At 42.2% G+C, this 13,795-nt stretch overlaps 1 protein-coding gene across 3 annotated transcripts in view; it reads right to left on the bottom strand.

Annotated features, from left to right (window-relative positions):
- LOC138953806 (girdin-like) overlaps positions 1-13,795 on the bottom strand; it is a 124,588-nt gene that overhangs the window by 36,235 nt on the left and 74,558 nt on the right. For all 3 annotated transcript variants that reach the window (XM_070325737.1, XM_070325738.1, XM_070325740.1), the window contains exons 6-11: positions 8,807-8,926; positions 7,018-7,175; positions 6,656-6,737; positions 4,718-4,789; positions 3,637-3,723; positions 2,574-2,720 (exon numbers count right to left, since the gene is read on the bottom strand). In XM_070325737.1, coding sequence (XP_070181838.1) covers positions 2,574-2,720; positions 3,637-3,723; positions 4,718-4,789; positions 6,656-6,737; positions 7,018-7,175; positions 8,807-8,926 — 666 coding nt within the window. The remainder of the gene's footprint in view (positions 1-2,573; positions 2,721-3,636; positions 3,724-4,717; positions 4,790-6,655; positions 6,738-7,017; positions 7,176-8,806; positions 8,927-13,795) is intronic.

Below are 13,795 nucleotides of genomic sequence, written 5' to 3'. Positions count from 1 at the left end.
AATCCGGTGCTTTTCTATTCTTGTGGGTAAGAATCAAACCCTGTGTGTGAGGAAGTGAGAAAGAATCACATTTTTGTTTAACCTTTACAGTCATTACTAAAACAAACACACTGGTTTACTTCTGTAACTGTGGGACAACCCCCAATCCCAGCATTCTTTGTGCATGCTTCTCCTAAAGTATGTGGGTATGAAGTGAACGTAACCTGTTTTAAGGTCATGAATGTAACCGATACAGTTTAAATTGCCTCAATCAATCAATCAATCAATGAGGCTTATATCGCGCATATTCCGTGGGTACAGTTCTAGGCGCTCTGCAGTGATGCCGTGTGAGATGAAATTTTATACGGCCAGTAATTGCAGCCATTTCGGCACATATTTACCTTTCACGGCCTATTATTCCAAGTCACACGGGTATAGGTAGACAATTATTAACTGTGCCTAAGCAATTTTTGCCAGGAAAGACCCTTTTGTCAATCGTGGGATCTTTAACGTGCACACCCAATGTAGTGTACACGGGGGGGAGTTCGGACACCGAAGAGAGTCTGCACACAAATTTGACTCTGAAATAAATTTCCGCCGAACCTGGGATCGAACTCACGCTGACAGCGGCCAACTGAATACCGTCAAATCCAGCGCGCTACCAACTGAGCTATATCCCCGCCTCAGGGGAAAGATGAATCTTCAAACACTGCTTTGTTATACCCCGTGTCAGTCTTTTGAGAGTTTTGACTAAAATTAGCTTAGCTTTAGCAAGACAGGTGCACCTCAGAGTAAAGCTTATATTGTATTGTTCTGAAACCTCAAACCAGAGAATTTTAGCATCTTATGATAATTTATGCAAAGGATTAGGTAATAAATATCGTGAAAAATTAGGCTACTTGGAATGACAAGGGTTTAAATAAACTAGCTTAAGCAGATAGGTGAGGGATCTTAATTGAATCAAACATTGCGGTCATAAACTGAGCCAACAAATAAGCTAATTGGAATCTTTAACAGTTTAATGCTTTTGTACCATACAATGTTTTTGTCAGATGATCCTGATTGCTCTCTTTGTTTTGAGTCTTTACGACCTTAAAAAGTAATTAGAATGAATGCATTCAAAATAAAGTACATGAACATAATGTAAATGCAGACAGGAAAAATGCATGTCACAAATTTCAGGTATATCATAAGGTGTTCGCATTTATGAGAAATGTAAGGCATAATACAACCAGTTTTTAGGCGAGAAATTAAAAAATCCTCAAACCTATCAATCTTACAAGTACTGTATTGATAACAGTTGATGGGTTTTCGAATCAGACTACAGCTATGTAAATACACTTTAGATTGACTGATTACAGTGACCAGGTGGCCGGTTTTGTGGTATGCAATCTTTTTGTCTTTTAGGTGTTGAATATTTGCTAGTACAGTTTAAGACACTTTTACTCAAGCCTTCTGCTCTGCCTCTGGTGAATTGAGGCTAATTGATTCCTTGTTGAGATAAAATATGCATGACCTAGTGAACACTGACATGTTGAAAATCCGTCACTTCCACTGCCTGAGGTGCATTCCTTTCCTCTGTCTATCACACAGCCATATCTTGACTTCTGAAGTCAAACTCCAGGAGCCAGGGGGACCGTTTAGTCTTGAATATGAGCAGGGAGAAGTTGTAAAATTTGGGAGATTCCCGGAAAATCCGGGAGGATTGGCAGCTATGCTCCCAGGTACAGATATATCCGTACCCACTCATATGGCTCTATCTGACCAGCTACGGATATATCCGCTCAGACTGTTAGCTTCAGTTGCTTCCTGTAACGTGGATCTATCGCCTGCATTCCAGCGTGTTGACACACAGTTACTACACAGCTACTACAATTCTGCTGGTCTCGGCTAAAAAAAATATGGTCAACATAGGTGGGGTAGAAAATGTTAAGATTTAATTCAACGGTCAAACAAAGCTGATGACTTTATGATATACCTTTTATACAGACGTAAACACAAAATGTGACAGTGTATAGAGATTGTTGTGTAAACAGAAGAGTAATGGAAATATACTCCTAAGACACACACGTACACAGTGCATACAAACACAGAGACAGACACACACACACACAGGCACACACACACAGGCACACACACACACACACACACACACAGGCACACACACACAGGCACACACACACACACACACACATACTGACACAGAAACACAGTAAATGTAACAAACAAAAAATAAAAAAATAAATACATACAATAAATACATATATACAGTAAATGTATATATATGTACTTCAAGAATGACCATTTTCTATCCTTTTTGACCAGAAGGCTCAGAATGAAGAACATGAAAAACACAGAGAGAAGGAAACCAGAGGTAGAAAAGATGGAGGAAAAAAGGGAGAGAAAAAAAAGAAAAATTGGAGAACAAGAGAGAAAATGTAAAAACAGAAAAATCTGCTATTCTGTTCACAATAAAATCAACAGAAGTCAATGCAAGCTTTATTAAGAAGACAACCAGAAAGAAAAAAATAGAAAAAATAGAAAGAAAGTAAATTCTGAAGGACAGGGAAAACAGAAGAAACAAAAAATCTTACAGCAGAGAGCTTTTCAATCTGTTGGCGGTACTTCATCATCTCATTCTCCAGCTCCATCACAGTTTCCACACGACGTCTACTGGTGGCCAGCTGTTCCTCCAACATGGTGCGAGTTTCCTCCAAGATCTGAGTCTCTTCACGCAACTCCTGGTCATCAACAACAAGCAAGAGGCATGAGTAACATTACAGTGTTCTAGATGATCGAACGTGTAGCAAAGACCTGTACGTGTACGTGTAGATATTGCGTCACCCGTGACTCACTTTTTTCTCTAATGTTCCAAATGCATACGTTGTTTTGCTCCCACCAAGACTGCAGATCTTGGCAAACGCGTGACGTAAAAACTAGATTTGATGACGTTACCCGTACACGTCCTGAAACGTGCTGATCTAGATCTTGCTAGTACTGAAAAACAGGTGTTGCTAAATGTATAACAGGATTGTTCTACAGGGTGACCTTTGTGTTTCCCCTTCAAGAAAGTCAGTTGTCACCTCTCTTTGCTCTTGGTTGAAACCATTCTTCTTCTGCGTTCATGTGCTGAACCTCCCACGTACACTCGTGTTTATTGCAAGAGTTGAAATTTACGTGTATGACCATTTTTACCCTGCCATTTAGGCAGCCATTCACTGCTTTCGGGGGAGAAACCATTCAATACAGTATCGAAATTTCACTCAGATATGATCTGACACACACATTATGTGCCTATTAGCATTTTTTGGTGATACTAAAAGAGAGCAAACATCTGGAATAAAATAACACCATTTCTTAGTTCATTTTGTATCCTCCTCTCCAATTTTTGTTGTCGGTCCAATTTTTGTTGTATTTGCATAAGATTGCACTTTTTCAACTCATTTCACTGTAACACTTATATACTTTTTCAAGCAAAATCATAAATGAAGAAGTATTAAAAACATCAAACACAATCTGGCCTGTCTCCTAGAACTTCACTTAGCACAGAAGCACACAACACAACTTGCATCGAAAATGTCAACGACACTGCCAAGACTAAGCAAGCTCTATCCATCTGATTCATTTCTATTCTCATGTGGCTGTAAAAGATCTCACCTCAGTTCTGGCCTTGTAGAACTCCAGCTCGTTGAGTCGCTCCTTGTAGCGGATAATTTCTTTCTCATACATGTCCACCTTGCTGGCCTGTCACAGCAAACAGCAAAATATTGAACGAGGGAATGGTGCATGTCAACATCTTGTTGTCTGCTACAGCGGAGCCCTCCTTCTAACCCACCCCCCCACCCCCCCCTCTAACACTTCCACCATTATTATAGACCTTGCTTTATTTTTCTTCAGATTTTTTGTTCATAACCTCTGTAAGTTTACCCCCATGTTAAGACTCTTTTTAAGTCCTGATTTTCTCATATTTTTGGAGGTCTTAAAAGGGGGGTTCCACTGTACATGTATACATCTTTCTGTCCTCATCCTGCACCGTTTGACTTTCAAATAGCTTTTCTTTTTTTTTTAAAGGTACCGTCCTTCTCATCTTACTCAATTATCTCAGCCATCACATATCAGTTCAGGCTTTTACACGGGATAAGAACATCCTGCTACTTGAACACAATATACCACAATTTTACGGCCTGGCTATTTTCTGTACAGAGTCAGAATTTTCTGTAGAATTTCCTTCCTGACTAATAGTGACACCAGTGTCAACATGCAACATTAATTCAGCACAAAAATTCTGACTCTGCACAGAAGGCAGCCAGGCACTTGATTGTTGGTATGTGTCCAAGTGGAAGGGTGCTCTCATTCCATGTGAAAGCCTGGACACATCTGTGGTGGTGAACATGATCATGCATGTGGGAAGCTTTGTACCTTTAAACATTGTACGCAAAGTTTTTGCTTAGTGCTTGGGTTCTTGGTGTTATGTCTCAGTTAAATGTATGTTTTGTATGCTTGTTGATTTGTGCTAGTTTATTCTATAATGAATTTGTAAAGCGCCTGGAGCCAATTGATGGGACTCGCGCTATAGAAAAGTTATTTATTATTATTATTATTACCTTTAAAACACACAAAAAGACAAGTGAAGGGAAGTATTGTCAGCATCATTCACACACACACACAAACACACAGAGACATAAAAACAACACCAACAACAGCAGAAAACAAGGAACATGTCACTCAGGTTACTCACCTTTTCTTTGATGATATCCAACTCATCTCTCAAAGAGCGTGTGGTTCTCGCTTCTTGTGTCAGATCAGCATTCTGAAAGATATCACACAATAATACAGTCAGTCTCTACCACAATTAGCATAAACAGATTTCATCTGAAAGTCTAATTTACAGCCGATCACTCTATTTCTTCATGTCAAACAACCTTCATGCTTTTATACCCTGGTGTAAAATATCAGAAGTTGAGAAAGAAACAACTGAAAGTCAGCAGAGACTTTCAACTGAGATTTGTTAGTATGCTAAAAGAACTAGACACTCCTACCTGACATGTAAATTCCATGCTCTTCCTTTTGCCAAAAGGCTACATAAAAATGATGGCAACCTTTTCTCCACAAAATTAAAACAAAACTGCACAGGTGTGCAACATGACTAGAAAGGTTTGTACAGCTGAAGTTCTCACTCCTCGCATCTTGCTTCTCGTCCTACAATCAACCTCTATTCAAGTTGATCTTACAAATTAGATACTGTACATGTACATTCCGCCAACATAAAAACCACACACCATTTCTGAGTCAATCATGCATTCAACACTTCAGCACAAAGAGATCCTCCTACGTGAAACTGCAGTTGTTGTTATTTTGACAAAATGCTATCCTAAGGGAGTAAGTACACACGCCTTTCTTGCGTCAATCCCCTGCCTGAACGAAGCTTTTCAAAACTGAAATGCACAAGCATTCCTCTTGACACTACAAGGGGACATTTTAGAACGCTGAGAAAGGATCATGTAACCCAAAAGGGGGTATAGCTATTACGAGCAAGGGCATTTACAAGGAAAAGCACTGACACTTCCTGACATACTTGTCATTTTTCAGCCCTAATCAGGTGAAGTGCATTTCAAAGATTCTATTTCACTCAGATGTGAAATTTAATCTGCATAACACTCTAACACAGACAAGTGGAGTGTCTTTTGAAAGTCACATTGCAGGGCAAATCTGGGGCCTCTGAACGATTCAAAGGAAGATTTCAAGGGCCTGTTATTTTTTAAGAAATATTTCATGAATAGGATAACTATACATCCTGAAAGGGGGTCCCCAGCCATAAGAAGTTGTACCTTCATGCTATATTATAGGTAGAAGCTGGTTCTCTGATGTTACATGCACATGGATGCATGCATACACATACACATAGACACACAGCACACACACACACATAACAAAAACATAACACACACTTTATTCTCAACATTTGTAAAACGAATAGACAGACACTTCATCGCTATTCTTTACTTCTCATAAAATTACGATCACAAGCAGTAAACATATCAAGAAACATTAATTCAAAGTCAGTCTGAGAGGAAATGACCATAGTCAAAACAATTAAAATGCAAATTAAGCTCAATTACAATGTAAATCAGAACCACATATATTATGTCCCCTGTTGAAAGCTTGATGGCTAATTTAGCATGAATTCAGTGCGTGTGCATGCGACTACTGTCATGACGCACAATTATGTTAATGAACAGGTGCTGACGGCACTATGACATTAGCTTTAGCGTGAAGAAGCAGGTTGTTATTTACAGTCAGGTAAATCACTGGGTCTGATAGCCGTGTCCTGAGTAAATGTGTTAAGGGTAAACCTCTGCTGCACCATTTACACTGAATGATTGGGTAGCTTGGGCTGCACCAATAAACCTTTCTCGTGTGTAAACGCACACATGTGCTTGTACACATACATCACATGCATGCACACATACATGCACATGGTGTACACACACACATACACACACACACACACACACACATGGTGTATACACACACACACACACACACACACACACACACACACACAGAAGATCACATACACACACACACACGCACGCACACACACACTCACACAATCACACACATAAACAAATAGTTTAGAGAAGATGTTAGAGACGATGGCTGAAACTGTTCTGACCTCAGCCTTGACCTTGGCTAGTTCGGCCTTGGTGTCGTCCAGCTCATCCTTGAGATCAGTCACCAGCTCCAATTTGTCCTCTCTGACACACAACATCAAACCATGTTCAATACGGACCACAGTGAATACGAGACAGGTCAAATATGAAGAAAATGAAGAAAGGGATAGAAGAAGAGGATAAAGAAAATCTAGGCCAACACTCAGGACGACAAGAGCAGCTAGCATACACACACACACACACACACACACACACACACACACACACACACACACACACACACACACACACACACACACACACACACACACACACACACACACACAGATTTAAAAAAAAAAACGCAAAAAGTTCCCAGACTCACAGTTCTTGGCGCGTGTGTCTGAGCCTCGTTTTGATCTCGGCTAGTTCCACAGCAATGTGATGTTTCTCTGGAGACACAGGTGTCACAGGTGCTGGCGCTGGTTGTCCCTCTGCCTGCGACACGTAGTAGTCACGCTCCAGTGTCAACTCCTGGAGGGCCTGGAACAGGGAATAAAGTGATGTTACCCCTAACCCTGCCTGTAGGATGTCAGATGACGTGCTGTGTAAACTGCTTCATGTGCAACAAACCTTCCCATAAACAACAACAGAACAACAACAATAAACAACAAACCGGCCCCCGTAGCGCAGTGGTTAGTTCGAATCCCATCAGGGTTATGTGGGTTTTTCGGGCTACGGTCGACTCCTACCCAGAGTGGAAGTGCTATGGTTCCTATGGGAAGGCTGGGATCACATAGCCGAGTGTCATTCACTTAACGAATGCGACTTTGAGGGTGCTCAGGTTCTGTATACCTGACCAACACCGCAGGTGCGGCAGTTCTCGGGCCTGGTTGACGCCAGGATATATTATGACAGTAAGCGTAGAGTGCTGCCCTGTCACGTAGTCTCAAACCAAATTGGAAATCCAAAGCATCATTATAATCATCCTCATCTCATTAATCATCCAAAATATAAATTGTCCTTGCTCTTGTGGCCCTTCATGCCCGGAGCTCTCATGGTGACCTTGGTCTCAGTGTTCCTGTTCCTTCCTTCCCTGAATAGTAGTTCTGCTGTCAGTCTTCAACGTGTGACGTTCTGGGGGGTCGACGGAGGGACGTGGTGGCGGTCTGCTCTCTGGAGGGGACGCTCACTCAGTCTGGCTCCGCGACTTAAAGTCAATGTCGTAGGGGGCATAGTAGGTAGTGGGCTGCGTCCGTTAGCTCAGGACAGACCCACTACTGAACACCGTCGAAGTGACTCAGCAGAAGTGCAGTGTCATCTTCCGAGGGTAGCCAACCGCCCCCTGGAGCGTCTGTAAAATCGACAAGTCTGGCAGCGGAACGAAATTCAGAGGTGGTTGGAGCAGCGAGTGCAGGGACGGGGCGGTGTGAGAGCACAACGGGACAAGGGAACAAGTGTAAAAAAAAAATAATAAAATAAAAGAATAAAAAAATAAACAAACAATGTGTGTGTGTGGTGTATTCATTTATACATCAAGGGCACACTGTACAGTAAGTTGTCAATACCGGCAAATACAGGTAATGCTTTGTATACACATATATGTCTGCAATACATGATGCTGACTTTGTTCCCTCTGTCTGTGTGATGTGTATTTTTGTATGTATGTGGCAGGCCCAACATTTCTGTGTTTTTTGTTTTGTTTTGTTGTGTGCAAACAAACAACCAAAGTGCTAGTTCTTTTCTTTGAATATTGAACACCATCACATGTTGTGCCTATGTTACACCATGATTTTCTTTGAATATTGAACACCATCACATGTTGTGCCTATGTTACACCATGATTTTCTTTGAATATTGAACACCATCACATGTTGTGCCTATGTTACACCATGATTTTCTGTGAATATTGAACACCATCACATGTTACACCATGATTTTCTGTAGGAAAGCTCTCCCACACCAACACCAACACTTTCAGGTGCTCACCAACACAGGAATTTGATATCAGGAGAGTTAACCAGTGTAAGCAGGTAGCTAAGCTTTTGTCAGGGTGAGCTCCCTTGTATGCTTTATTCCTGATGATATTTTGCACAGAAAAAAATCCTTTCCTTTGGCTTTGATGGTTTAGGGCGGAATAAAAGGCAGAGGGTAAAGCTTGAGACAATACTTACATCCATCTGACCGTCCCGTTCCTTGATCAGCCTGGTGAGGTGACGAAACATTTTCTCCGTGTAGGCCTCCAGGTTCTCGGTGGGGTCAATCGCCAGCACCGCCTCGCTGTCATCTGTGATCTGAAGACATAAAGAAGCATGGGAATGTGAAATCTCCTGTTTTACTGTAAGGATCGACAGGGGTTCTGGGAATTGCAGAAGGCCCCCGGAGGGGTTCAGGAGCAATGCCTTCATGTGGGTCATGAGGCAAAGCTCAATGAAACTGAAGGTTTGCTTTAGTTTTTGTCAGTCAAAATCAGTGCCAAAAAATTAGGTATTAACCACAGTTGTCGGACAACGCTTACATACCTACATACTATTTCCCCAAATTATCTGAAAACATTTGCAAAAACTTCTAGAATTGGTCCTGCGGTTTGTAAATTAACAGAAAACTGTAAAGTAATGTAAAAATCTGAAATCTGATACACATGCACTCAATGTCAGTGAGAAAAGAAACAAATAGTATTCACATTTAGCATTTTTTTAATTAAAAGGCATAGCAGGAAATACGAAAAACAGAAGGTCTTAAAAGGGGGGAGGGGGGGGGGGGGGGCTTTCCTTCACTCACACACAGACCCATCCAGTCACTTCCACATGTAAACCCTGCATCATTGCCAGGGGTCAGAAGACTTCCCCCACCCCTCAGCCCCCTCCCCCAAATATATTTTGTGTGCTTTATGTTGCTTCTATACTGTTTAACATGGCAAGGGCAGAGTGACTGACAGCAAAAAAAGCTAATCCCTCTCTACTTCTCTGCCAAGATCAAATCCCTTTTCAGCTTGTGTCTGTACTTTTATTTGCTCACTGAACATTTTCTGTTTTTGTAGGTAGTCACGAACGACTGACCCCCCTCCCCTCCCCTTCCCCTCAAAAAAAAAAAAAAAAGAAAACATAAAAAAAGAGGAAGAAAGAAAACACAAATCCGCACACACGCGTACAAACACATACACCCACATGTACAAACACACACACATGCACGCACGCACTCACACACACACCAAAACCCCACATGATCCACACCACTACCAACCTCCCCCCCCAAAAAAAAAAAAAAAACCCCAAAAAAACCATTTCCCCACCCTCCCATTCCTTGCCGCTTTGACTTGAGGGTCTGCTAAACGTCTGGCTGTGACATTGCATGAGAGTCCAAAGCTGTTTGAAGTAGGCGGCTAAACGAACGGTGAATTAACACACAAACACCAAGTTGTGAGAAACGCAATTAGGGACAAACTGCACTCCCTTCGTTAAAGTCGCTTGCTCATCACTGCACCGAGAAATGGGCGGGGGGGGGGGGGGGGGGGGGGGCGGGGGGGGGGGGGAGGGAGAGAGAGAGGGAGATAGAGAGAGCATTTATTATGCTCTATCTAAAACGGAAGCAACCAACTTTTAGTAGCAACTGTTCCCCTTACACCATTTATGTTCACTAATCTCTCCACACACACCTGTCTCCCTCTCTCTCTCTCTCTCTCTCACGATGGAGTTTTAGCCAAATCACGAGACTTGTTTTGACACATATGATTGACAAGTCAAAACATATCGCATCGAATATTTATGACAACTCTGTCTGACTAATCGTCAACAAATATTACGTCCCTGCACTGAAAAAACATCCTTACAGGACTTATTCATACATGCTTTCTGGGTGGGTTTTTTTCTGATGCTTTCTACTTATTTTTCTGCCCTGATTTTCGGAGGTAGATTCAATCCTGAGGTAAACCAAGATACTGAAGTGGTGAACAATGCCTCATTCCGCAAATCAATTACACTTCAGCGAAAGCAAAGAGATACCGTCAGTAAACCGCTGACTTCAAACAGGCTTTGGAATAGAAACAGCGGCACTGTAAACACACTTAGCTGCACATACCCGTCCCGTGTATCATCAGTCTGTTCTCGTTTCAGCAGCACATGTAAGGCCTAACTATACCTTTGAACCTGTTGCACATGCACATGAAAGTCATTTGAGGATGAAAGTCGTTTGTTCTTTTCAATGCTACGTATTCTCCCAGGCGCCAGGAGACAGGTCCCGCATAGCTTGGTTTTAATTCTCTGTTGTGTCTACATGCTACACTGGAGAGTTCTTTAAACCCAAATACTTTCCAAAAACACGTACTATTTAATGAAAGTCCAAATTTGACAGGCGAAATCCATTTATAACAGTCTTTGAGTTGGAATATGATCTCCCTTCGTAACTGTTGACAATACATAATTTAAAACAGTTATTTCATAATAAAATCAGATGATGATTTCATTTTTCTTTCCAAGGACTTCTTTGTTAAAATTACAGCTTGAACAACATTCTATACATTTGCACCTTTGAAGATTAACTGAAGCAGACTTAAAATGGTCAGCACATCAATGGTCACGGTGCCCTTTCTCAGGTGAGACCCCCTCCACGCAGCGGACACCTACAATGGACAACTCTTGTAAGTTGCATCCCTCATTTAAAGATACCTGTTTCCACATGTATTGACGTAAAACGACCAAGCACACCACCATTGATCTGTCCAGGCTTTTACATGGTTAATATTCTATAAAGTTATGTAAATATGGGAAACATATTCTTTTAAAAATGCCAATTCTGCACGGAAAGCAGCCAGGCAATGCATTTTTCGTATGTGTCCAAAGTGGAAGGGTATTTTTACTCCATGTTAAAGTCTACACAAACAAGAAATTCCTCCGAGGTAGGAAAAACACCCCCGTCCTTACCATTCTCACTGCCACCAACTGAGAAGGTTATTTCCCTTTGACCATTAATATGTCCCTCTATAAGTCCTTGTAGAATCTTAATCCACCAATAACTCCCTAACCGTGTGTTTGACTGGTCCCAAGTTTTGTAAGGACCGTCTCAGGAATGTATAGAACCTGTTCACCAAGTTTGGTGACGATCGGTCCGTTCATTCTTGAGATCTATATGCGAACACAAACACACAAACAAACAAACACATCGACCGAATCCTATACACACCCCTATACCGGGGGTGTAAATATGTGGTGGTTGCCGTGGTGGCTTACACGGGAAGGAATGTGCCTTTAAAGCATTGTATCCCCATCCCAAGAGAACACCTGCACTGAAGGTACAGTACACATTTCTTGCAACCGAGACACTTTTCGCCTCGCTTCAAAAGTGTCCGTCATTAACAGGTACCAGTGTAACAGAGGGATAGGGATAGGGAGAGAGAGAGAGAGAGAGAGAGAGAGAGAGAGAGAGAGAGAGAGAGAGAGAGAGACAGAGAGACAGACAGAGAGAGAGAGACAGAGAGAGAGACTGAGACACTGAGACAGAGAGACTGAGACAGAGACAGAGAGACAGACAGAGAGAGACAGAGAGACTGAGACAGAGACTGAGACAGAGAGACAGACAGAGAGAGAGACCAACCGACCGACAAACAGACAGAAAAACAGACAGAGACCGAGACTCACACACACACAGATGATCGACAATGGTCAACATCGAATACTGCACCACATTCTTCTGACTGACCAGGCGTGTTTAACGAGATGATAAGTGCATCCATCGTATTCCCTGACATCCTAGCTCGCTGCCAAGAATGTTATGCAAGGTAGATGGGTTGTGGATTGGGTGACTGACTTCGTTTATGAAGTCAGTGGTGCGGGTTACTTAACTGGCTTTACGCCCTAATGTGGTCCTGACGGCACACGTCATCCTCCCAATGACACTGTGAAGGGGAGAGAGAATGTGTGAGGTGTGATGAAGGAGGTAGAGAAACAGAACTCTCACGGTAGATTTCAAGGCACATGTCACCGAGTCAGTTATATGTATTGATATACTCACGCTCGTGCATGCGCGCACGTACGCACGCACGAACAGTACTCTCTGTCTCTGTCGCACACACACACACACACACACACACACACACACACACACACACACAATGACAGATGGATAGACAGAAAGTCTGCCTCAAGCAATATTGCAACACATACAATTAAAACTACTCTGTCCGTATGGCCGGGGTATGTCAAACAGGCATGTTTCGGATGTCCTAACATCCGGAAAATTTAAATCTATACATTTTGTTAAGCAAAAGACAAACACACAAACCACACACCTTAATCTACACTATTTACTCTTCACTCGTTCTCAATCCCTCCCCATCCTCAAACATCTTCACTCAGCCACCCCAACCCTAGTTCCCACACCGCCCCCATCAGGACCTCCTGTGATGAGCAGCCGTCAAGGTAACAAGGCAGTCTGCAGACGGACAGGTGAGTTTGTCGCCAGGTGTGTCAGTTCACTTCTATTTGTTCTTTTCTTTCACCTTTCTGCTTGACCAAGCTAATGAACGACCCAACCCTTCCGTTCTGGGTCACTGTCAGAAGTTCAGCCTGTAAAAGTTTTTGAGATATTGTCCTTCCTTTCTCTTATTCGTGTGGTTCTTTCTTTTCGTTCGGGCTCTCCACTCTGTCCGTTTTGGGCAAATGTCTGAAGCTCTATATAAAAAAAAGAGAGTGTTATTGCTTACTGTTTCTGTTCTTATTTTGTAGTTCCTTTCAGCACACTAACCTGTACGGCCACCCAATCTCCGCCCCCCCCCCCCCCCCTTCCACGGTCCACACTCTGAACTGCTGATTCTGCTAAACGACAGAAGCCGCGAGAAAGGCGTATAGTGCCCCCCCCCCCCCCCCTCCTTTCTACATATAACTTCAAACACATTTAGTTTTAGTAGCGACACGAGAAGCACGTAGTCAATACCTCGCCTGTAAACAAATGTTTTTGCTTCATCCTGTTGTTGATAGTTTTTTTCCCTAAATCTGTTAAGTTCTTTTCTCTACATTATTGGGGTTTCCTCCACAGTTACTTCCTAAGAAGTTTGTCTTTTCGTAGTGCTGTGAGAAACACGTCGTTGGAACTGGAACAAAAGTTATCGTTCTATTGTGACCTTTTCTTTATTTTCTTCCCAAATCTTTCTCCATTTTTTTCACCACAGT

This window comes from Littorina saxatilis, linkage group LG17 (assembly GCF_037325665.1).
Source record: "Littorina saxatilis isolate snail1 linkage group LG17, US_GU_Lsax_2.0, whole genome shotgun sequence".
Lineage (NCBI taxonomy): Eukaryota > Metazoa > Mollusca > Gastropoda > Littorinimorpha > Littorinidae > Littorina > Littorina saxatilis.
This window is presented reverse-complemented; position numbering and strand designations above follow the sequence as displayed.